Here is a 22,708-nt window from a genome sequence, read left to right as displayed (position 1 = left end):
TGGGTTCAATTCCTCCCCATGCATCTGGGTGGGTGACAGTTCTTCCAGAGATCTTTTCACAGAACAGTTCCATCAGAGCTCTCTGAGCTCCACCTACTTCACAACATGTCTGTTGTGGGGAGAGGATGGGAATGGTGATTGTCAGCCACTTTGGGCTTCCTTTGGGTACTGAAAAGTGGGCTATAAAAACCAGTTCTTGTCTCTGCCCTCTCAGCTTGACATCTGCACAGTGTGGGTGCTGGCACATTGGCCAAGGCACATGGGGGAAGAAGTTGTGTCTCCCCTGGGGTCAGGGATAGGGGCATTCCCAGGCCCTCTCCATTTTCAGTTCTCTTTTTTGACATTCAGTTTGTTCCCCTGATGAACGGCTTCTGAGCTAGGATTTCCCACATTCTGTGAACAGCAGATATTCTGCTTCGTCGGTCTGTGGGTTGATATCTGCTGACAAAGAACATCTGCAGCACAGAGTTCTTTCTGAGTATCAAGCCGCTTTGGTGAAGGAGCTGGAGGTCACGGAAAGAGTTGCCCTTCTGTACAAGTGGCTGATCCCTCCGCTGTGCAGTCCTGGACGTCTTCCTCCAAAAGGGTGGGTGCTCCTAACTTTGAGGGCCCTGAGATACACTCAAAGTGTCTGCCTCACCCACAGCAACCATGTCTTTCATCTTGATCATCATTTTTGGCCCAGGCACCAGCTGGAAGCCTGACGTGCTAATTGGCCGTGGCAGTGATCCTTTTTGCAAATGGCCACCGACAAAGCCGGAACTGGCCCTGGCCCTTCATTTCTGGCAGGCCACCGAAATACACTATTTTGTCAAGGCTGACATCATTAATTGCTAGAAAGTTCAACCTTTGTCAACGGAAAGAAAACAAAATCTTGTCATACATAAAAAGGCTGAGAATGGCTGGTCTAAACAACTTGGTCAGTCTTTATTATTACAGTTATGGACCAGTACAAAACTTATCGGAAGTTTAAACCACTCATTTCCAGCATGCAGATAACCATTCTCCATGCCATGGGATGGACGGTGAGAGAGGGGGGATTAAAGAGGGAGGGTACCAGAAAGGAAAGAGCTTGGAGGGGAAGGTATTACCTTTGGTCTTCTAGGGTGACTTAGAGCATTCCGGTGTCCTAAGATCCAGACCTCCCCCAGCCAAAAGATGTTCCAGGGAGGGATGGTGAACAAGATTGAAGAAGGAGGAAGTCTAGGGTTCCATACATCAAGCCCATGTCAACAACTTCTGTCCTGCAGGTGAACAATCATGAATGGGGAAGTCTTTCTGCAGGACCCTGGACAGCTCCCATTCAGGCCTGGGTTTGAATCCCTGCTGGGCGGTGGATTGGGGGCCACTTACTCTCTTTTGCAGTCTCACAGCAGGGTTAATGTGAGGAGCAGACGGGGGGGGGGGGATGACACCACCATGTGCTTCTGGGTGGAAATCTGGGATAGACATGGAAAGAAGGGATGAAAACTGGTAAGCTGCCTTTGTATGCTGGGCCACCTTTGACGGCAGGCAATTTTGCAATTCTTTCTACCAGTTTGTGAAAAGCAGCCACCGAAGGCTGCCATCAGGAACAGAGGACTGCTGAGCACATGTGCATGCATTTGTTTGGTGCTATGGAGATCTTGGCCATCTTTCCTCTCAGATTTTCTGCACTTGGGGAAAAGGGTAGTGGCTCATATCAGCCTCCCATGAATATGTTTTGCTTCTTTAAAAGATGTTGGTAAGAGGAAGAATGACACAACTGTTGTCTGGCCAGTGGGGAATTCCCTTGAAGGGCCCATGAGGAAGAGTTCTGTTGGTTCTTAAATACACAGGGCACCGCAGAGAGAAAAGTGATCCACTCTGAAGCGGTGAGGATGAATGCAGAATGCAGTTTCATTTTACTGCTCTGTCTGATGACAGCAGGAACTCCTGGGAAAGCAACAGACACCTGTCCAGGTGAGTCTTTCACAGGGTCGCCCTGGGACCAGGGGGCTCTGCTGCAGTTTAGGGAAGTGATCTGCCACGTAAGCTAAGCAGGAAAAAAACTGGGCTCCCATTTAGCATCAGGCTTGGTTTCCATTCTTTCAGCCCCGAACTCTTAATCTTTGCAGATGTTAGTATTTAACTATATTTCATAAAGAAGTGTTTGAAAATAAACACAGGTCTTTGTATCTGGCAGATGTGAGCCTTGGATACCACCAGGAAAATGTGGACCAGGCCCCTTTCCTTGGCCAGTTGGCCCTGTCGTTTCCAATTTAAGAGTGTAATGAAATATTATTCAACTCCCCTTTTAAAAAGACTAATTACAAAAACAGCCAAGCAATCCTTTGCTCACAGAATTTTTAGTGCAATGTTGTGTGTGTGTGTGTATAAATATTGTATTGAGCTGTCCCCCTACCCCTCTTATGCTGCCTATTTTATCACTGTCTCCAGGGTCCTTATAAAATAAGAGAGCCAGTTTGGTGTAGTGGTTAGGAGTGCGGACTTCTAATCTGGCATGCCAGGTTCGATTCTGTGCTCCCCCACATGCAGCCAGCTGGGTGACCTTGGGCTCGCCACGGCACTGATAAAACTGTTCTGACCGAGCAGTGACCTCAGCGCTCTCTCAGCCTCACCCACCTCACAGGGTGTCTGTTGTGGGGAGAGGAAAGGGAAGGCAACTGTAAGCCGCTTTGAGCCTCCTTCGGGTAGGGAAAAGTGGCATATAAGAACCAACTCTTCTTCTTCCTCTTCTATGTTTGCCATATATGTTTTTACAAACTAATGTAGCAAAGCAGACTTGGGGGAGACTGGAGCAAAGCAGAAGTACATTTGGAAACTGGGTGATTAAAGGATGATGATAGGCAGAAGATTTAAAGACACACTGTGAAAAAGGGAAAAGCGGCATATAAGAACCAACTCTTCCTCTTCTCCTAAAATGACTCTTTAATTTTCTGGCCAAGAGAACAAAGGATGCTGCCCCTTACTATTTCCATGACCCAAGAATTAGAGAGTTAAGAGAGCTGACCTTTGCTTTACAGACGTCAATGGGAGTGTCTGTGTCAAAATCCCACATTGTTGTGTGGCTTAATATGAGGATTTACAGTTCTGGAGTTCAGGCTTTGCTGGATATGCGAAAACAAACAACCACAACCAGCACTTTATTGGGAGTTATTTAGTCCAGTACAAGAACTGCTGTGGCTCCATCGTAAAAAGTAAAATATTAACCAGTCGGTTAATTGGTTGAAGGAATTTAAAACTAAGAATCATTAAATTATAGGCAAACAATAGTATATATTAAATGTGTACACTTATAACTACTAGATCCATTGACACCCCCAACTTTTCTCATTTGGACCTCTCTGATCTGGACTGATATGCTGCATGTCTGAAGGTTGCTTTTAGTGGTCCCTCTCCTGATTATGAGCCTCTTGTGGCGCAGAGTGGTAAGGCAGCCGTCCGAAAGTTCTGCCCATGAGGCTGGGAGTTCAATCCTCAGGTGGTTTTAACGTAAATTAGACAGCATCAAGAGCCTCTTGTGGCGCAGAGTGGTAAGGCAGCGATATGCTGTCTGAAGCTGTCTGCCCATGAGGTTGGGAGTTCAATCCCAGCAGCCGGCTCAAGGTCGACTCAGCCTTCCATCCTTCCGAGGTCGGTAAAATGAGTACCCAGCTTGCTGGGGGGTAAACGGTAATGACTGGGGAAGGCACTGGCAAACCACCCCGTATTGAGTCTGCCATGAAAACGCTGGAGGGCGTCACCCCAAGGGTCAGACATGACTCGGTGCTTGCACAGGGGATACCTTTACCTTTACTTTACCTCCTGATTTCTCTGCAGAGGTGAAAATCGTGGGCCTGCATGGTGATGAGAGGCTCACCATCCTCCAGGGACATCCAGGGGTTCCTGGTGCGACAGGGCCGAAAGGAGACCCCGGAGCTAATGGCGCAGATGGTATGTCATTATATAGATGCCAGATTTGTTTAAAAACAAGCTCCCGGGGATTGAGACTGGCCCAAGAGCCATTGTCAGACGCACAGGAAACTCACAACAAAACTTATTCAAAAGAAAATAGTTTTATTGATTAGCACTATACGCATTGGACTGAAAGTCAAATCTGACTCGAAGCCAGATTTGCCTCAGCTTATCAATACATTTCTCCCGCCCAAAACTTGACAGTTCCCAAGGAGGGGGGTTAGTGAGAAAAGACATATGTGAAACAACAACAGGATTCCAAACTCCCATCCTTGAGAGAATTGACAACAACCCTGTGTGCCCATAACAAGATAAGGTTAGAATAACATCACTATTCTATTTTATTGCTACAAACTACAAGGCCGGGGCTAGCAGGCGCCAGGTTCAATTAAGCAGTATAACTGACATGGAGGAACTCAGGCTAATTTATGACAGAGATTCTACAATCCTGACATCCCTCCGCATTAAAACTAACTTCACTCCTCCATCTAGCCGGCATCTACCGGGCGAGGACAATCAGGAAATGCTCGATGGAAAGCCCGGAGAAGGCGGGGTGCCTTCACATTCCCTGCCTCCACCCACTCTTTGTCCCCCGAGGGGAAATCTTTCCAATCGACCAGATATTGAAGGCGACCCTTGTGCAAACGAGATTCTAAAATTTGGTTGACTTCATAGTGGGTGTCTTTATCGATGAAAATTGGCACAGGCTGGTCTGGAGGAGGGTGCCACTCGTCAGGGACCGGAGCTCTCCGCAGCAGGCTGGAATGAAAAACCGGATGCACATTCCTATAAGTCTTTGGTAAAGCTAGCTCAACAGTCACAGTATTAATCAGTTTTATCACTTTAAATGGCCCCACGTATTTAGGGCCAAGTTTCTTTGATTTCTGCTGGCACCTCAGGTTCTTAGTAGACAAATAGGCCAGGTCTCCCACTTTCCAGTCAGGTGCAGGTACCCTTTTCTTATCCGCTTGAGCTTTATAGGCTTGTTTTGCCTCCTTGAGGCTAGCTACAATTTCTGGCCAACCTGTACTGATGGTGGTTGCCCATTTATTTATGTCAGGAGCCTCAGTGGAGTTGAGCTCCCAGGTGGGGGCTGTTGCTAAATCAGTCCCATACACTACTTTGAAAGGTGATACCCCCGTTGAGGCGTGAACCCCATTGTTGTAGGCAAATTCAGCCATCGGTAATAAAGAGACCCAATTGTCCTGCTGGTGATTGATGAAACAACGTAAGTACTGTTCCAGGATTTGGTTTACCCTTTCGGTCTGGCCATTTGATTCAGGGTGATAGCCCGAAGTGAGGGCTTGCTCCACCCCCAAAAGTCTCAGGAGTTCCCTCCAAAACTTAGAAACGAACTGGGGGCCCCGATCCGTCAGGACACGTGTCGGGATCCCGTGCAGACGTACCACGTGTTCAATGAAAAGAGAAGCCAATTTTGGTGCTGAAGGCACTCCCGTGCAGGGAATGAAGTGAGCCTGTTTGGAAAAAGCATCCACTACCACCCATATAACGGTGTTCCCATGGCTGGGAGGGAGGTCCGTAATAAAGTCCATAGTGACATCTGTCCATGGACGAGAGGGGGTGGGCTGTGGTTGCAATAGCCCCTTTTTCTTGCCTCCAACCGGTTTTGAGGCAATACAAATAGGGCATCCCTGCACATATTTCTCCACATCTTTGCGCAGGGACGGCCACCAATATTGTCTCCTGACTAGGTGCAGAGTTTTCACAAAACCAAAGTGTCCAGCAGTTTTTGCGTCGTGACAAAGTTTCAAAACTTTTCCCCTGGCCGCAACAGGAACAAAGAGTCTCTCGCCCTTAAAAAAGAGCCCCCCCTTCTCAGTCAGATCAGGGCGGAGGGAGCCAAACTCCGGATCTTGTGACATCTCCTTCTGGACCCAGCCCCCTGGGATGGGCGTATCAGTCTTTACGTGGCTGCGCGTCACGGCGGCCATCCCTAGTTGGGCGGGGGTGAAAACGGTGTCCACCAATGGGTCTCGTTTGCTGTTGTACTGGGGCAGGCGTGATAATGCATCTGCCAAAAAGTTCATTTTACCCGGCAGATGCTTTAGGGAGAAGTTGAAACGGGCGAAAAACTCTGCCCATCTCATTTGCTTGGCGGAAAGCGATCGGGGCTGCTTAAGTGCCTGAAGGTTTTTATGATCCGTCCAGACAACAAATGGGATCGCGGATCCTTCTAGCCAATGCCTCCAGGTGGAAAGGGCCAATTTTACTGCAGCCGCCTCTTTTTCCCAAATTGCCCAATTTCGCTCTGCCCCCGAGAATTTCTTTGACAGATAGGCCAGCGGGTGTAACTTTCCGTCCTCCCCCTCTTGGAGGATCACGGCCCCCATTGCTACGTCCGAGGAGTCTACTTGTACAGTAAATTGCTTAGAAGGGTCAGCATGGGCCAGTACTGGTTCGGACGTAAACAACAACTTTAGTTTGTCGAATGCGTTTTGACAGGGGGGAGTCCACAGAAGGGGCGTCCCCGGGCGGCTCGCCGTTTTTCCCCCTTGTTTGGTTTTCAACAAGTCAGTGAGGGGCAGCGCCACTTTGGCAAAATTGGGGATGAAAGTCCTGTAAAAATTAGCGAACCCTAGGAAGCTTTGCAGTTGCCTCCTGGTGCGGGGAGGTTCCCAAGCCAGCAAGTCACGCACCTTGCCAGGGTCCATCTCAATCCCCGCTTGGGAGACACGGAACCCCAGAAACTCCACCGCATCGCGGTGGAACTCACATTTAGACAGTTTAGCAAACAATTGGTGCTTCCGCAAGCGGTTGAGCACTTCGCGTACCAGATCAGCATGACTCTCAACATTCTCAGAATACACAAGAATATCATCAATGTAAACCAACACCCCTTGGTACAATAAATCATGCATAATTTCATTAATCATATTCATGAACACGCCCGGAGCGCCGGCGAGGCCGAACGGCATCACGGTGTACTCAAATTGCCCCAGGGGGGTGTTAAAAGCCGTTAGATATTCGTGCCCCTTCTTGATCCGAACTCGGTAATAGGCTTCCCTCAAATCCAATTTCGTAAAAATTCGTGCCTTCCCCAAGTGGCCCAACAAGTCTTTTATCAGGGGGAGCGGGTAGGCATTGCAGGTGGAGACCGCATTCAACCCACGGTAGTCAGTACACAAACGTAGCGAACCGTCCTTCTTTTTTACAAAAAGGACCGGGGCCGCCAATGAAGATGTGGCCGGTCTAATAAAACCCCTCGCCAAGTTCTTATCCAAAAATTCCCTAAGCTCCGCCATTTCCCGGGGGCTCATGGAATAAAGTTTGGCTTTGGGGAGTGGTTCCCCTTTCTTTAATTCAATGGCGCAGTCAGTTTTACGGTGGGGGGGCAGTTGGTTGCACTCTACCTCCGCGAACACATCAGCAAAGTCTCGATACTCAGGAGGGAGCGCTGCCCCCCCCGATCCCAAAGCGGCCACAACCCCCGTCAGTGGGGAATCCCGCGGTCGAGCGTGCTGCTCGCAGGCGGGAGAGGTAAAGTCCACAGTCCCTTCTTTCCACTTCACTAGGGGGTCATGTTCCTTCAGCCAATCCAACCCTAACACGCAAGGGAAGGCAGAATGAGGGGCTACCAAAGGCTGGATTTGCTCCCAATGTTTTTTTATGTCCAAGTCCATTGGGCGCGTTTTCGCCGTGGCCTCCCCTCCGGGAGCACATTTCCCATCCAATTGGGTGATGGGCAAGGGTTCCCTCAGCGGCACCTTTCCCACCCCCAAAGTCTCGGCCAGTGCCGGGCTCACTAGGGATTGGGTGCACCCTGAGTCCACGATACACCGGACTCCCACTGTTTTCCCCGACTTGGGGTTGGAGAGCTTGGCAGGTAGGAGTAGTAAGGGGGAATCACTCACCACGCGTTTGCCCCTGTTGGCGGCCTGCTGGCGGGGCGCCTTTACAGCAGACCGTCCTCGTTTCCCGACTGCTCCTCGGCTTGATCCTCGTCCTCCAGCCCGCTTCCCTCCTCCGAGTCGTCCACTGCTGGCACGGCAGCCACTGGCACCAGGAGAGACTTGGCACTTTTCTTGGGAGTGGTTTTCTTGGCGGGCTGGGCTTTCGGTGGGGCGCTGCTCACGGCCCTCGGGGTCGCTGTTGCTTTTGTGGGGCAATTTGCGAGAAAGTGCCCCGCTTGGCCACAACCCAAGCACAGCCCTTTTTCCATGCGCCGGGTGCGCTCAGACGGCTCCAACTTGGCTCGGGGCTTGGGTTTCGCCGGGGTGGAAGTTTTCGCCACGGTTTTGCCTGCCAGGACTTGCACCATCGAAGCTCGCTCCAATCGATTTTCCATCTCCCCAGCCAATTGGACCCACCCTTCGACTGTAAGCGGGTCTTCCAGGAGGAGGCATTTGTCTGCCAGAGTAGGATTGAGGCCCCCCACAAACGACAGCACGCGTTGGGGCTCCGTCCAGTCCGGCACCGAGGAAGCCAGCTCTTTAAACTCCCTGGCGTACTCGACCACTGACAACTTCCCTTGCCGGTGAGCCCTGAGTTTCTTCTCCGCGGTCTCTCGCTCGAACGGTTCCACGTACATCTGGCGCAGGGCTCTCATGAAATGGTTGTAGTCACGAATGGCTTGGGGGTGATAGCGGTACAAGTCCACAAACCACTTGGCTGCTTTGCCTTCTAGGGCTTGGCCCACGAAACGCACTTTCTCAGCGTCGTCCTGGAAAGTGAACCCCATTTCCATCATGTAGGCCTGGAGGTGCACCAGAAACGTAGGAAAATCGGAGGGGTCTCCGGAAAACTTAGCCTTGAATTTATAGGTGCTCCGCATCTCCACACCCCGGAGGTGGGCTGGTAGGCGCCCCGGGCCCCAATCCGCCGGTGCCGGGGCCGGTGCTGGGGGTCTTGCACCGCGGCCGATGCCTCGTCCTCTCCCCGCCGCCACTCTGGCTCGTTCCGCCGCCCGGGCTGCCTCCGCTGCTCGCGCTGCCGCTCGCGCCGCTTCGCGCGCCGCTGCTGCCGCCGCCGCCTCGGCTCCCGCAACGTCCGCCGCCGCCGCCGCTGCTGCCGCCGCCGCTGCGTCCTCGCCTCCGTCCGCGCCGTCTCCTCCGGCTCCATCGCCGCCCGCGCCGCCTTCGTCCTCTCGCTCCTCGCCCTCGCCTTCTTGTTCTCGTTGCGCTCTCGCTCGAGCCTCTGCCTCCGCCTCGATTTCCAGCTGCGCCCTGGCCCTGGCCAACGCCTCAGCATCTGCTGCCGCTTGCGTGTCCGCCATGCCGTGCTCCCGCAGTGCAAGCCCACCACTCACTCGTCGCAGGCTGGTATCGTGCGCACCACCACCAAGCACTTCCTTCAGCAGGCGTTGCGTTCGGCGCTTCTCCTCCGGATCCAACCGACCCGAAAGATCCTGCAGCCAGTTAGTCACCCTGTCCAGCTTGTACTGCAAGTCCTGTGTCTCACCCACAGGCTCCAGCGCGTAGCTAGGCAGTCCCAGGTGCTCCGGCCACCTCTCATCCCCAGTAGGGCGGTCGTATTTAGACAATCGCCTGCGCTGGGTGACGTGTCGTTCCAAAAATTCCTCGGGCCCCGGGGTTGTCCCCGAGATTGCCCGCATCATGCCCGAGCTGTGCGGGCCGGCACTCGCGCCGTCGCCCTGGGAGAGGTCCCAATCCAGGCCCTCTCCCTGCTCAGAAAAAGTATGTCCCTCGCCCTGCATTTTGCAGGTGAAAGGAGTTGTGAGATTTGACTTGATGTCAGACGCACAGGAAACTCACAACAAAACTTATTCAAAAGAAAATAGTTTTATTGATTAGCACTATACGCATTGGACTGAAAGTCAAATCTGACTCGAAGCCAGATTTGCCTCAGCTTATCAATACATTTCTCCCGCCCAAAACTTGACAGTTCCCAAGGAGGGGGGTTAGTGAGAAAAGACATATGTGAAACAACAACAGGATTCCAAACTCCCATCCTTGAGAGAATTGACAACAACCCTGTGTGCCCATAACAAGATAAGGTTAGAATAACATCACTATTCTATTTTATTGCTACAAACTACAAGGCCGGGGCTAGCAGGCGCCAGGTTCAATTAAGCAGTATAACTGACATGGAGGAACTCAGGCTAATTTATGACAGAGATTCTACAATCCTGACAGCCATGGGGTAAGATAACCAGCTGGTGTGCCAGACAGGGCAAGGAGTAGCTCCCAAGAGGAGGCGAGGTGGCGTGAAGAGGAATCCAGCCCCAGCAGGCAAGAACCAGCTGCAGTGGACTCTCCCAGTTGCTGTTACCAATAAACAAACCCAATCCAGAGTCTTTTAGAAGGATCAGTGATAGCAATGCACCCATCTCACATCTTGGATTTCTGGGGAAGGTGGCCTTGGAACAAATGAAAGAATACCTGCATGAAGGTACATGTTACTAAGGTAGCTTCCTAGGTTTCCCCCCCTATGTACACCAGGCAAATCTACTAGTGCCCTATCTGGCTCCAGTACTTCTAGCCATGGTGATCCATGCAACGGTCACCTCCAAGCTTGACTACTGCAACTTGCTCTTTGTGGGCCTACTCTATCCTTGAGCAGAAAATTACAGTTGGTACAAAATGCAACTGCCCAGGTCATTATGAGGATTGCAGGGAAAACCCACATCCAACCTGTTCTTCGGTGGCTGCATTGGTTGCCAATTGAGTGCCAGATCAAGTTTAAGGTATTGGTTATAACCTTCAAGGCCTTGGGTGGTCTGAGACTGGCATACCTGGGGGACTGCCTCTTGATATATGCCCCCCCCAAAGAGCCCTCAATAGACTTCAATCTGCTGACAATCCCCAGCTCTAAAGATATGCACCAGGTGGAATGAGCTGTCAGTGGAATTGCAGGCCCTTGAGGAGTTCTCAAACTTCCAGAGGGCCTTCAAGATGGCATTCTTTCACCAGACATGTGATTGACTTCCAGGGCCACACCTTTTGCATCCAAATGGACCCCTACCTTCCCTGTATCTGAGTTTATTCCTTAGTTAAAAGTGCCGCTCAACTCAAACTTTGTTCTATTGCTTCCCCACCTGCACCTTGAAGACATACACAGGCCACTGTTTTATTCATTGGGACCACTAGAGAAGACGAGAGGTCTTTCCAGATAGCTCAGCTTGGTCTTTGGCAACTGCACATTCTTTCTTTTGCTCCTTCTCCCTAGTGCCTCTAGCCCCATGTTCTTATTACCCCTTCTTCTCCTTCTCTGCCCTTTTATTCCCAATCCCAGCCCAGTTTCCCAGCTGATCCTCCCCACCTGGAGAAAAGTGCCCTGCCCTTTTCTTAGATGTTTAGATGTTGGTCTTTGGCTACTGCCCATTCTTTCTTTAGCTCCTTCTCCCTAATGCCCTCTGGTTCCTTCTCCATTATTACCCCCTTCTCCCTCTCTGCCCTTTTATCCCCAGTCCCTGCTCAGTTTCCCAGCCAATCCCCTCCCATAGGGTGACCAGCAACCTGGATAAAAGCACCCTGCCCTTTTCATAGAGGTTTAATGAAGGTTTTCAAGGCATGGAGGTAAATAATATCACCTGGTAAATAGCATCCCTTGAAGCATCTGTCAAAGAGGCAGTGTTTGTTTCCTCCAGGTTGTTGGCACACCCTACCCTCTTGCCTGGGTGAATGCACTAGCACTATGGCAACCACAGCACTTTCAAAATATGTTCTCAACAGTGCTGGGCTGGCTGTGCCCCACCAGAACCAGGTGAGGGAGTGCCCCATGCTGCCCTGGAGAAGTTGGGGCCAGCAGGCCTACCCCTGCTCGAGTCAGAAGCTGTTGGGGAGTGGCTCCAACCGAGACACATCCCACAACACCCTTGCATCCCCTGGATGCCTCTGCTGACCTGTAGCCCCTCCATTGATTCTGGGCCTGGAATGCTCCATAGCTCTAGGGATACTGGTTTAGTTGGGCATTGGTTGTCATTCTGGAAGAACTCCAGATCCTAATCTGGAGTACAGCTGATTTTCCAGTGACAGCAATACGAACTTGCCAGATTTCCCTTTCAATGGGGCACTTCCCACCCACACCTCAACCCTTCCTGCCACTGCTCAGCTGGGTGTCAGGAGGAAAATGGGAGGTGTCCCATCCCCACCATGTTACTTCCAATACAACCTGGAAGTGACACCATTGGCTTGGACCATGCTTTAGCATTCATCCATGTCTCAGAGAGCCCAGGATACAGTGACTTTGTCAGCCCTACAAAGGAGGGGATTAGCTCCTACTTTGTTCTTTGGAGGTAGCTATTCTGTATTTAACTGAAAAGCTTTTTTGAGTTGAGAGGTTTTCATCATCCTATGGCAATCGTGCAGTAGAAATGAATAAGGGAAATGAAGAAGAAAGGGGTATTCTCTCTCGCACGACAGGTAAAGAGTCTCTTTCCAAAATATTTTGCAGAGCTGCCCCGTCCCTTTCCAAACTCATTCCAGAAGTTATCCGTTCTTCACTTTTCATAGGGCCAAAGAGGGAGGGAAGTGCCTGTGGGTGTGGGACCAGGGGTGGTGGTTTTCCTGCCAGAACCTTAAGGCAGCTAAATTCTATCTTCAGGACTGTATCTGGATGGAAATTATTGTTTAAATGCCTACCCATGTTTGTTTTCTCCCTGTAGGAGAGAAAGGCCATCCAGGAATCCCAGGAAAAATTGGACCCACTGGTGAGAAAGGTAACATGCCAAATGTTGGATTTTGATGATAGTAGTAATCAGGAAACAGGGTAAGTATTGGCAGAATAATCATCACAGCAACCTGTCTGAAGCAGCTTCAGATGGGCCTGTTGTGTGGAAAGGACAACCTGGATAAAGGGTAGACACAGGTTTCTCCAGGAGCTAAGTTTCTTGACAGCAGAGAGGAGAGAGACAGAGTTCTTCCATAATAGTGCAGAATCCAATTACAACCCAGAGCTTTTGACATAGTTTACAGCTGTGAACTGGCACCAGTCTTCCATCTTTTGCTAATTCCTTCCTCTTTTTCACTCCCTTGAACCAGGAGAGAAAGGCGACGTGGGTCCTGCTGGCCCCAAAGGTAAGACATTTTTTTGGATTGCCTTCAATGATGCTGGTTTTGTGACAGTATAAAGCTAAAACTTGCCTATTGGTATGGGAGCCACTCTTGGGGGGAAGCCACCTGCAAGGATGTTAGATCAGGGGTAGTCAACCTGTGGTCCTCCAGATGTTCATGAACTACAATTGTACAAAAAACAATTGTAGTTCATGAACATCTGGAGGCCCACAGGTTGACTACCCTTGTGCTAGATGATCTTTTCTTTGTTAATCTGCTGGTTCAGAATTGTTGAATGACATTTCACCGGTGGGTGCTGGCTAATGAATGAGAGTCCATTGGCTTCCTTGTTAAGTATCCATAAAGGTAACCCATACCACCTGAGGGGAAGGGGTAGGTAAGGGCATGTATGTGGAAAGGAGGGGGAAAAGGGGGAAAGATGAATTCGGAGAAAAAGAGAAAAGCCAATGGACAGCTCTGTGAGTTACCTGAGGTGCTGTGCAGTGCAGATCTCTCCAGCTCTGCCTATTTATAGTGTCATAGCATCATAGAGTTGGAAGAGGGCATACAGACCATCGTGTCCAACCCCTGCTAAGTGTAGCATCAGCCTAATACATCCATGATAACTATCTGTCCAGCTGCTGTTTGAAGACCACAAGTAAGGGGGAACTCACCAACTCATTAGGCAGCCGATTCCACTGCTGAACTACTCTGACTGTGAACATTTTTTTCCTGGTCTCTGGCCTGCACCATTCTTCATGTAGTTTAAACCCATTACTGTGGGTCCTATCCTCTGCTGCCAACAGGAACAGCTCCCAGCCTTCGTCCAATACTTAAAGAGAGCAATCATCTCTCCTCTCAACCTCATTTTACCCAGGTTGAACATTCCCAGGTCTCAGCCCTTCCTCACAGGGCTAGGTTGCTGGGCCCCACAATCATTCTTGTTGCTCTCCTCTGTACTCACTCAATTTTGTCTGCATCCTTTTTGATGTGGTGGAAAGATCAGCTGCTCTATAGATGCCTCTCGGACACTACCGTGCTATATTTGCATGTATGTCAGTCCAATATTGTAAAGCCACCATAAGACTGATTTGTTTTGTCTGACACTCCCTCACTGAATCTTCCTTCCTGTTTTTGTGTCTATATCTATTTTAAGTGTTTTGTATATATCTGTGCTTTTGACACACGTTATGTCTTTATTGCTTGCTACTTTGGAATCCTGAATCTGAGGTTTTAAATGTTTGAAATCAATAAAGAAGACTGTAGCCCTTTCTCCTGTGAAGGAACCCAACCCAGGCAGTGCTGTCCAGGGGACTTCTAGCTTCTTGGAGATGTGGAGAGCAACTAACATTATGTCTATGCTTTCATTGTCAGGGGACAAGGGAGCGACAGGCCCCCCAGGAATATTAGGTACGTGGCAAATAAATACCTCCGTCTGTTGTAGTCACTGCAATCTTGGGCTTAGAGCAGGGGTAGTCAACCTGTGGTCCTCCAGATGTTCATGGACTACAATTCCCATGAGCCCCTGCCAGCAAATGCTGGCAGGTGCTCATGGGAATTGTAGTCCATGAACATCTGGAGGACCACAGGTTGCCTACCCCTGGTTTAGAGCACTGGAGGAGCGACTCAGCCAAGAAAGCTTCAAATAGAATGAGCAAGTGGGAAAAATCAGCAAAAGACCTGTTAGTACACCTGGAGATAAAGTAGTAAGAAAGTCATTTTTGTTAGATTGAACATACATTTAGTCCCTGGAGATATGCAGGACCTGGTAGCATATTTTAAAATGCTGTGTTTATATTCTAAAGTGGACGGTCAATTCTGATGCGGGCTCTGGATTTGTGTTTCTGAAATGTGGACCCTTCCACACACAAATGGCTGCAAGGCAAACTGATTTTGAAACTGGAGAGCATTTTAATACAGCACAATGACCTGCAGTTTGAGAATCTCAATTCCCAAACTCCCAGAGCACACGGAACTAAAATGCCAGTGTCCCCATTCACTCTCTCAATAGTTGAGCCACTAATGTGCTAACTTCCCAGAGGCTGAGACATGAATGACAGCATGTGGTCCTCTGAGTCCAGCGATTATCTGCTGTAGCTTGCCAGAGGCCGAACAATCCTCCCCCTCCCATGCAATATGGAGCCAGAGGTTGATTTCGGCCAGTTGGGCTCCCCTCAATGGCTAGCTGACATCGTAGATGAGCGGTGGGCCTAGAGGGGGAAAAGTGGGTCATGAATCTGGAAAACAAACTCAATGGGCACGATCCACAGGGACATTCTCCCCTCCCCTCTCCCCTCTCCAAAGAGATGGAAAGTGTGTTACATACTTTTATGATGCTTGTGGAAAAAATGCCAGGAGGTGAGTTGCAGGGCAGAGGAATTATTTGTTTATTCTGTGTCTTTTACACAGGAGAACAAGAGCTGGAGGTCCTCCACTGCCAACAGGGTACGTGTTACCTTCGATCTTTTCCACAGTTATGAAGTCATGTCCTGTACAGTGAGGGATGCTCTGGGCAGCAGACGTGGTTTGACTACTGTTCTCTTGCCTCTATTGGTCAGCCCTTATTGACTTTCAGCAGTAACTTTCTGCTCTCTCCAACCTCCCCCCACCCAGAGTGCTGTTTCTCTAAACTCAGTCGGCTGTGCCGAAGAGTTGCAACCTGTGACTTACTGTACAATTTCCATACACAAACACTACATTTCTCTTCCATCCAGGGGCCAAGAACTGCAAGGAGCTTTTGGCCAAGGGGGTGATCCTGAGCGGCTGGTACACCATCTACCCCTGGAACTGTGAGCCTCTGATGGTGCTGTGCGACATGGACACAGACGGAGGTGGCTGGATTGTAAGTTCAGTTTGGGAGGACGAGAGCACACTGGCTCATTTTCTTCCTAGGAATGGCTAAAAAGCCTCACGTGTCTTGTGAAAACTTAACATGAAGCCTGTTCTGGATGGGATCTGACTTGTAGATTTAAAGGTAATGGGCACTTAAAGGCAATGGGGGTGCAGATCTCCTCTTTGGCATACCAAGCTTTTGCTATAACCTTTACTGAGCAGGATCATTTTGGCTCTACTTGTTCATGCCCCAGTCATATCCAGATTCGATTATTGCCCTGTCAATTGTGTAAGGTGTCAATGCTTCAACTGCTGTATAAGGCTACAGCCAGATTATTGGTCCAGCGTAAATAGAAAGATGATTGAAATAATGTATGTGAATGCTTTGAAATCAGCTATATATCTATTAAGTATTTATCATTACTATAGGGTGTTTTTCCTCCTACAACCTCTAGTATTAGAGAGCTAAGTCTGGTCATTGCATTAATGGAAACCATGAAGCTGCCTGATAGTGAATCAGACTTCCTTCCTTCCTTCCTTCCTTCCTTCCTTCCTTCCTTCCTTCCTTCCTTCCTTCCTTCCTTCCTTCCTTCCTTCCCTCCCTCCCTCCCTCCCTCACTCACTCACTCACTCACTCACTCACTCACTCACTCACTCATATCATGAGACACTGTAGATCGAACCTGGGACATTATGCATGCCAAGCAGATGTTCTGCCAGTGAGCCCCTTCTTTCCCCCAAATGACTACTTGCCTGTCAAATGAATATGTATATATGAGCTTCATTTGACTGACATTGTCATAATCTACTGCTCCTTCATTTTAAAAAGCCTTGCTGGACTACATCACAGATTTCGTTTTCCCCAACTAATTTACATTTATAGTTCTCTTTTTGATAGATACAGACAGCCAATTTCTGTTTTCCCTTGGAGTTATCTATATTCATTGCTGTCTCCCTTATTGCAGAATAGGGAAGATTTAGATAGATTAACCTGCGGCTTTTCGACATCTGTGAGACTTCTATTGATCTTATTCTTCCTTGGATTCTATTTCCCTTTTTTGTTTACCTCTTGTTGTGTCATGCGTGAGAAACATCTATCTAATAAATTCCACTGACTATATAGATTTGCCCTTTTTGATGTGAAACAATTGCTCACTGGCCTTGCCACAGAAAAATCTTTATAACAGATTGCTGAAAAACTTGACAATATCTCCTGCAGAAACCCTTGTCTATACTTCTCCCAAATCGTTATAAATAGATCACCCTGCAATCCTCTCACATTTGACCCTATCTGACTTGTTCCAAATGATCCTGTCTCTCAAAAGAATATTTGTATCTAATTGTTCAACAGACCAGCTGTAACTTTTATCTGACGATTCATACGTATGGAAGAGTACAGTTAATATTGTTCAATTGCAATCCTAAACAGAATGATGCCCTTCTAAATCCATTTAAATTTATGTCCTTAGGATGATGACATCGTATTTATAGCAGTTTGGTGTAATGGTTAATCTGGAGAACTGGGTTTGATTCCACACTCCTCCAGCCACCTGGGTGATCTTGAGCCAGTCACAGTTCTCTTAGGGCTATTCTCACAGAGTAGTTCTCTCAAAGCTCTCTCAGACCTACCTACCTCACCAGGTGGGGAGAGGAAGGGAAAGCTGATTTTAAAGCACTTTGGCCCTCTTTTGGGTAGTGTAAAGTGGGATATAAAAAACCGCCTAATCCTCTTTAGGATTTCACTGTGATTCTCCTTTGAATTTTGATGGTGCTGCTTTTCCCTCAGTCATTGTGGTTGGGATAGAAAAGGGAACTTTAGAGTTCTCTCCAGAGCCTTGAGAGAGTAGCAAAAGCTTCTGTGGCATCACATAGAACAATTGTGGGCATGGCAAAGGAAGCATCTGTTGACACTCATTTCCTTTCCTGATACCGCATCTCTCCTACCCACTGCCCTGGCTGGGAGAGGATCAACCAGAGAAGTCCTCTTCATCCCTTGCAGGTGTTCCAGAGACGGACCGATGGCTCTGTGGACTTTTACCAGGACTGGGACTCTTACAAGAGAGGATTTGGAAGCAAACTCACAGAATTCTGGCTGGGGAATGACAACATTCATCGCTTGACCTCACTAGGTAAAATGCACACTACCTTCCATTTCCAAGCAGCATTTTTCCATCTGTACCAGGCTAGGCTACTAGTGCCCTACCTGTTCACACAATGGTCACTTCCAGATCAGACTTCTGTAGCTCTCTAAATGGGCCTTCCCTTGTCTCTGATCCAGAAATTGCAGCTGGTGCAGAATGTGTCTGCTAGGGTCCTCACAAGGTCATCTTGGAGGGTCCATGTCCAGCCTATGCTGAGGAAGCTGCATCGGTTGCTGATCAGCTTCTGGATCAGGTTCAAGGTTTATCTGAGGGACCGCTTGTCTTCTTATTCCCCTTGCAGGGCTCTTCATTCTCTTCATCTTCTGAGTGTTTTGCTATAGGCAATTCAGTAATGTGTCTCTGCTAACAATGGTCAGCCATTGCTGCCTCTAAATGTCTCAACAACATGCTTTTCTGTTTTGGATAGGAGAAAATGAGCTGCGCATTGATTTCACTGATTTTGACAACAAGCACACTGTGGCCAGATATGAGACCTTCAACATTTCAGGGGAGGCCGATCAGTACAGGCTGGGACTTGGAGCCTTCCTGGAGGGCACTGCAGGTACGTGACTGGGGACCTTCTGGACGGCTTCTGTGGTCATAAAAGAAAACTGTAAGCATGGAAGGAGAAGAATAAGAGGAATGTTGCAGCTGCCTTCTTAGTTGTCTTCAAAACCAAGGTGGAGATGGCCACAGAAGAGTCAAAGTGAAGAAGGAAAAGGCAGTTCTGTGTAGGCTTAGAGTGCACTCAGATGTCACATGGAATGTGATAGCTGAAGATGGAAGTTTCCAGCTAGCTCCGATGAGTGGTAGTCTTGGCCCTTGGCTGCCTGGACTTTTTAGGCTTACTTTCTTTCACAATAAACATCTATCCATAAAGTGTATCACACTATCCATAAAGTGTATCACACTTTTGAAAATCTATTAACTATTATTTTCTCATTCTTAGAAATACGTCCTCCATCTTGAGTTGATCAGCCACTATTTGCACACTCCTAAGGGGTCTTGATCAAGGCATGACTCAAATGCCACAGTCCCAGAGGGGATAAGTTCATCTTTTAGAATAAAAACACCAGTGTCATTCAGATATTTCTGTATTTGATCATTGGGCCCTTCCAAGCAGCACTTTCTGATTGCTCTGTACATGGAATTTCTTGTGTGGAATCAGTTCAAATGTCTGCCATCATCCCATCATTAAATTAAGAGAAACACCTGATGCTCAAGCACATGTGAACAAGCTCCAGATGATGGGGATCATCTAAATATATATATGTCCATTGGAAGACCTTGGACTAGAGCTGATGTGCAAATTCTTTGGGAGCTGATCTATGCACATAACCCCTACCTGGCAGGTGTGAAGCAGTCTGCAGCCTGTCAGAATACCAAGCTTTTTGCCATGATTGATTTCTGTACTTTGAACCTACGTGTAATCATTTTGCAATGTAGTCGTTATTCTTGTTCCTCTGTATCACTTTGGAATTAGGCACAGTTCTCCAAGGTCGCTGTTGCTGTCTGTTATCTTGCCTGGCTTGCCTCCTGGGCCTTGCACCTGTATCTCTAACTATTATGTCTGGATTAAATGTGAATCTCAACAGGTATGGGAAAGGTAGGAAGCTGGGGGGGATAAGAGCTGGATTTTGGCCTGTGCTTGTTAGATTCATCTATGTAAGTCCAGGGAGTTCTGTTTGATTAAACTACCATCTTTTACACAGTGTTTTTCCTTCAAATCTGCATTCCTGACACAGCCTACCCTAAACTAGACTTTAATCTGTCATTTGCAGGTGATTCACTGACTAGCCACAACAGCATGCCTTTCTCCACCAAAGACAGACAGCAGGATCCTGGCAACAATAACTGTGCAGTGATTTACAAAGGAGCCTGGTGGTACAACAGCTGTCACTATAGCAACCTCAATGGGATGTACTGGCTGGGCTCTCATTCCTCTTATGCTGATGGTGTGAACTGGCGTACTGGGAAAGGATACAACTATTCCTACAAACGCTCAGAAATGAAATTCAGGCCACGGGAATAGACAGAAGTGCTGGGGGGACAGCTGTCCCTTCACCTGCATTTGAGTAGAGAACGGTTCCCTATTTCTGCCAGGATTGGAATATCTAGACTTCTTGCAAACTCTCTGCTGTAATAACGTTCCTTCCACAGGAAAGCACTTCTGTCTCCGGCTAATTACAATTAAGTGAAATAAGATCATCATATTGTAATCTGTGCTTTGGAGTCTTGAGTTATTTTATATCCATCACAATCACGAGGAATGCGAGTTATTTGCAAGATAAGCTTGGGTACGAAGGCCAGGGGGGTGGTGGACTGGGGGGTCTCCTGTCTATGCAGCAGAAATGACATGGAGAGCCAACACAGGGTCCAGGAATATTTTAAGTCTCACCACTGGAATAGAACCTACAACAGGACTACATGACCTATGCTAGGAGTTTCCAGAGCAGTGGTTCTCAACCTGGGGGCTGGGACCCCTTTGGGGGTTGAACAACCCTTTCACAGGGGTCGCTGCAGGCGAGCAGCTTGGCTGGGAGGGTGGGGGGTGCCACCACTATTGAGGCTCCTCCTGAAAGCACCCATCAATTTATATCCAACCATGAACAATGGATCTTCATGCCATTGGCGAGTTTCAGTTTAATTTCTGTGAAAGAACCCTTGCATAATCTTATGGTTGGGGGGTCACCACAACAGGAGGAACTGTATTAAAGGGTCAGGGCATTAGAAAGGCTGGGAACCACTGCTCCAGAGGGCTTGATGATCCTCCTGTGTTTGTGGCTAACCTCAAACTGCAAAAACAAAGAAACGGTTGCTTTGCTGATCATGCATTGTGCAGGCCTGACTTACACAGCGCAGGAACTGAAAGGAGAGGGTGTTCCTGTGCAGAGCAAGCTAAGCTCAATTGTTCACTGGCTCAATGAAGGTGCCTTTTCTAGCACACCCTGGTTTAAAAGCAGAGAAAGAACTGGTTGGCTTGTGGCATGGTGTAGAGCAGGGGTAGACAACCTGTGGTCCTCCAGATGTCCATGGACTACAATTACCATGAGCCCCTGCCAGCATTTGCTGGCAGGGGCTCATGGGAATTGTAGTCCATGGACATCTGGAGGACCATGGGTTGACAACCCCTGGTGTAGAGAACATGGAGCGTATGTGTGTGTTCCATCTGGGATTGTTGGATTCACACCACTTCCACGGCGGAGGCTTCACACTGGGCTGCAGGCTGGAATTTGAGATGGGGCTGGTTGTCCCACCTCTTCTTGCTCCCGCCCAGGGGATCATTTGGCCCGGTGCAGCTTGTCAGCTCTGGATTTGTGCTCCTGCACGGCAGCTGGAGCAGCAAAATTCCCAGGGCAGATACAGACCCAGAGAAACAAAGTTAGCCAGTTTCTAAACTGGGTGGAGGGGAGAGGGAGAGCCTGGCACAAGTTGCTGGGCAACCCCTAAATCACAGCCCTGTGAGGGTGAGCATGTTCTCTAAAATGGCATCCTTCGCCTGTGGTGACCAGGGAGCATGTTTTCTTTGGAGCTGCTAGTGTGGACAGGTGACCATTGGGGTTTGCGCCATTTTGACTCTTCTGTTGCAAACCCTGACCCTTCCTGAGCCTTTCAACAAAATAAATCACCTTGCGGGACCAGAGCGATGGCAGTCTAGTCCTGCATTCAGTTTCCAGCAGCAGCCAGTTGAGTAGCCTTACCGCTCGTAGTGTATTCTTGAGGCACGTGCCACTTCCTTAGTGTCCCCTTTCCATACTTTGAAGAGTTCCTTGAGGAGGGACTCTTCTCCCCTTCAGCCAGCCAGGGAATGAGCTTTCCTGGATCCCCCAGCCTTTCCATCAAGCCCAGAGAATGGCAACCTTTGTTCCCATTGAAGCCCCACAACCTGTAACTGCAACCAGCATCTATCTGCAAGTGGACACTCTTGCCGGTATCCTCTATGCATGGTGCTAGACAAGCTTCTCCCTAGCACATACTGTGTCCCACTAGTTCTCTGGGTCTCCACATGGACCCAGGCAACAGGTACTTGGTGTGGTCCACCTGGCAGAGCAAGTAGCAATGTTGCAAATGAAGTATAACATTGGTACATCAAAGGTAATGCACATTAGAACAAAACCTGAACTTTAATGGCATGCTTCTGGGTTCTGAACTGACTGAGCCTAAGATCTAAAGAGATCTCGGGAAGGTTGGGGATAGCCCAGTTGCCAGGAATCATCAGGAAAGGAACAAACTACAATAACCCACACTGGGATTGCCTTGTTTCGATCTATACTGAGGTCTCATTTGGATTCCTGTGTTCAGTTCATGTTCCTGTATCTCAACAAGGACATTGCAGAGCTGGAGAAATTACATATGAGGTCAATGAAGGTCATCAAGGGCCTGCAGCGCCTTTCCTATGAGGAACGGCTAGAAGACTTATCCATTTAGCAAAACCAATGATGAATATGACAGACGTTTATAAAATTGTGGCATGAGGGAGCTTTTTCTCCCAATGAAATTGAGGGTCAGTGGGTTCAGGATAGGCAAAAGGAAACCGTTCTTTACTCCAAGAGCAGTTGAACCGTGGGATTCACTGGGAGTTGTGAGGTCAACAAGCCAGGTGGCTTCCAAGGATAGCAGCTCCATCAATGGCTATTAGGTTTGGTGAATGATGGGAACCTTGCAGGTTTAGAGGCACCAATCCTTTGAAGACCAGGGCAGGAAGGTAGCCTCGGGGTCTCTGTGCTCTGTTGTTAATCCTGTCAATAGGTTTGTTGCTGAAGTTGAATCTATAACAACCAACCAAACAAATGCATAACCTACACATCTCTCTAAGTAACAAATAAC

The 22,708-nt window shown here is 48.6% G+C and overlaps 2 protein-coding genes across 3 annotated transcripts; one reads left to right on the top strand and one right to left on the bottom strand.

Annotated features, from left to right (window-relative positions):
• The first annotated feature begins 1,817 nt into the window (after positions 1-1,817).
• LOC143821344 (ficolin-1-like) lies at positions 1,818-20,104 on the top strand. 2 transcript variants are annotated; one of them, XM_077305197.1, is made up of 10 exons: positions 1,818-1,941; positions 3,802-3,915; positions 12,521-12,574; positions 12,897-12,932; positions 14,283-14,318; positions 15,318-15,353; positions 15,623-15,750; positions 17,740-17,869; positions 18,309-18,443; positions 19,663-20,104. In XM_077305197.1, the coding sequence occupies exons 1-10, from the start codon at positions 1,860-1,862 to the stop codon at positions 19,911-19,913; spliced, it is 1,002 nt and encodes a 333-aa protein (XP_077161312.1). In that variant the 5' UTR covers positions 1,818-1,859; the 3' UTR covers positions 19,914-20,104. The 2 variants fall into 2 exon arrangements, with proteins under 2 accessions (XP_077161312.1, XP_077161313.1); XM_077305198.1 differs by lacking the exon at positions 3,802-3,915 and having other exon boundaries at positions 1,835-1,941.
• LOC143821341 (uncharacterized) lies at positions 4,019-10,003 on the bottom strand. Its single transcript, XM_077305193.1, has 2 exons — positions 7,809-10,003; positions 4,019-4,695 (listed from the first exon to the last, which is right to left on the bottom strand). Exon 1 carries the CDS (start codon positions 9,608-9,610, stop codon positions 7,850-7,852), a length of 1,761 nt encoding a protein of 586 aa, XP_077161308.1. The 5' UTR covers positions 9,611-10,003; the 3' UTR covers positions 4,019-4,695; positions 7,809-7,849.
• Positions 20,105-22,708: the final 2,604 nt, after the last annotated feature.

Source organism: Paroedura picta, chromosome 12, assembly GCF_049243985.1.
Source record: "Paroedura picta isolate Pp20150507F chromosome 12, Ppicta_v3.0, whole genome shotgun sequence".
Lineage (NCBI taxonomy): Eukaryota > Metazoa > Chordata > Lepidosauria > Squamata > Gekkonidae > Paroedura > Paroedura picta.
This window is presented reverse-complemented; position numbering and strand designations above follow the sequence as displayed.

What these genes read in the sequence shown, in the direction of transcription:
- LOC143821344 (XM_077305197.1), top strand. Translation starts at nt 1,860, where the DNA reads ATGAATGCAGAATGCAGTTTCATTTTACTGCTCTGTCTGATGACAGCA. An exon ending in AGGCCCCCCAGGAATATTAG is followed by an intron (nt 14,319 to 15,317) that starts GTACGTGGCAAA and finishes TCTTTTACACAG; the next exon opens with GAGAACAAGAGCTGGAGGTC. An exon ending in GGTCCTCCACTGCCAACAGG is followed by an intron (nt 15,354 to 15,622) that starts GTACGTGTTACC and finishes TCTTCCATCCAG; the next exon opens with GGGCCAAGAACTGCAAGGAG.
- LOC143821341 (XM_077305193.1), bottom strand. Translation starts at nt 9,610, where the DNA reads ATGCAGGGCGAGGGACATACTTTTTCTGAGCAGGGAGAGGGCCTGGAT.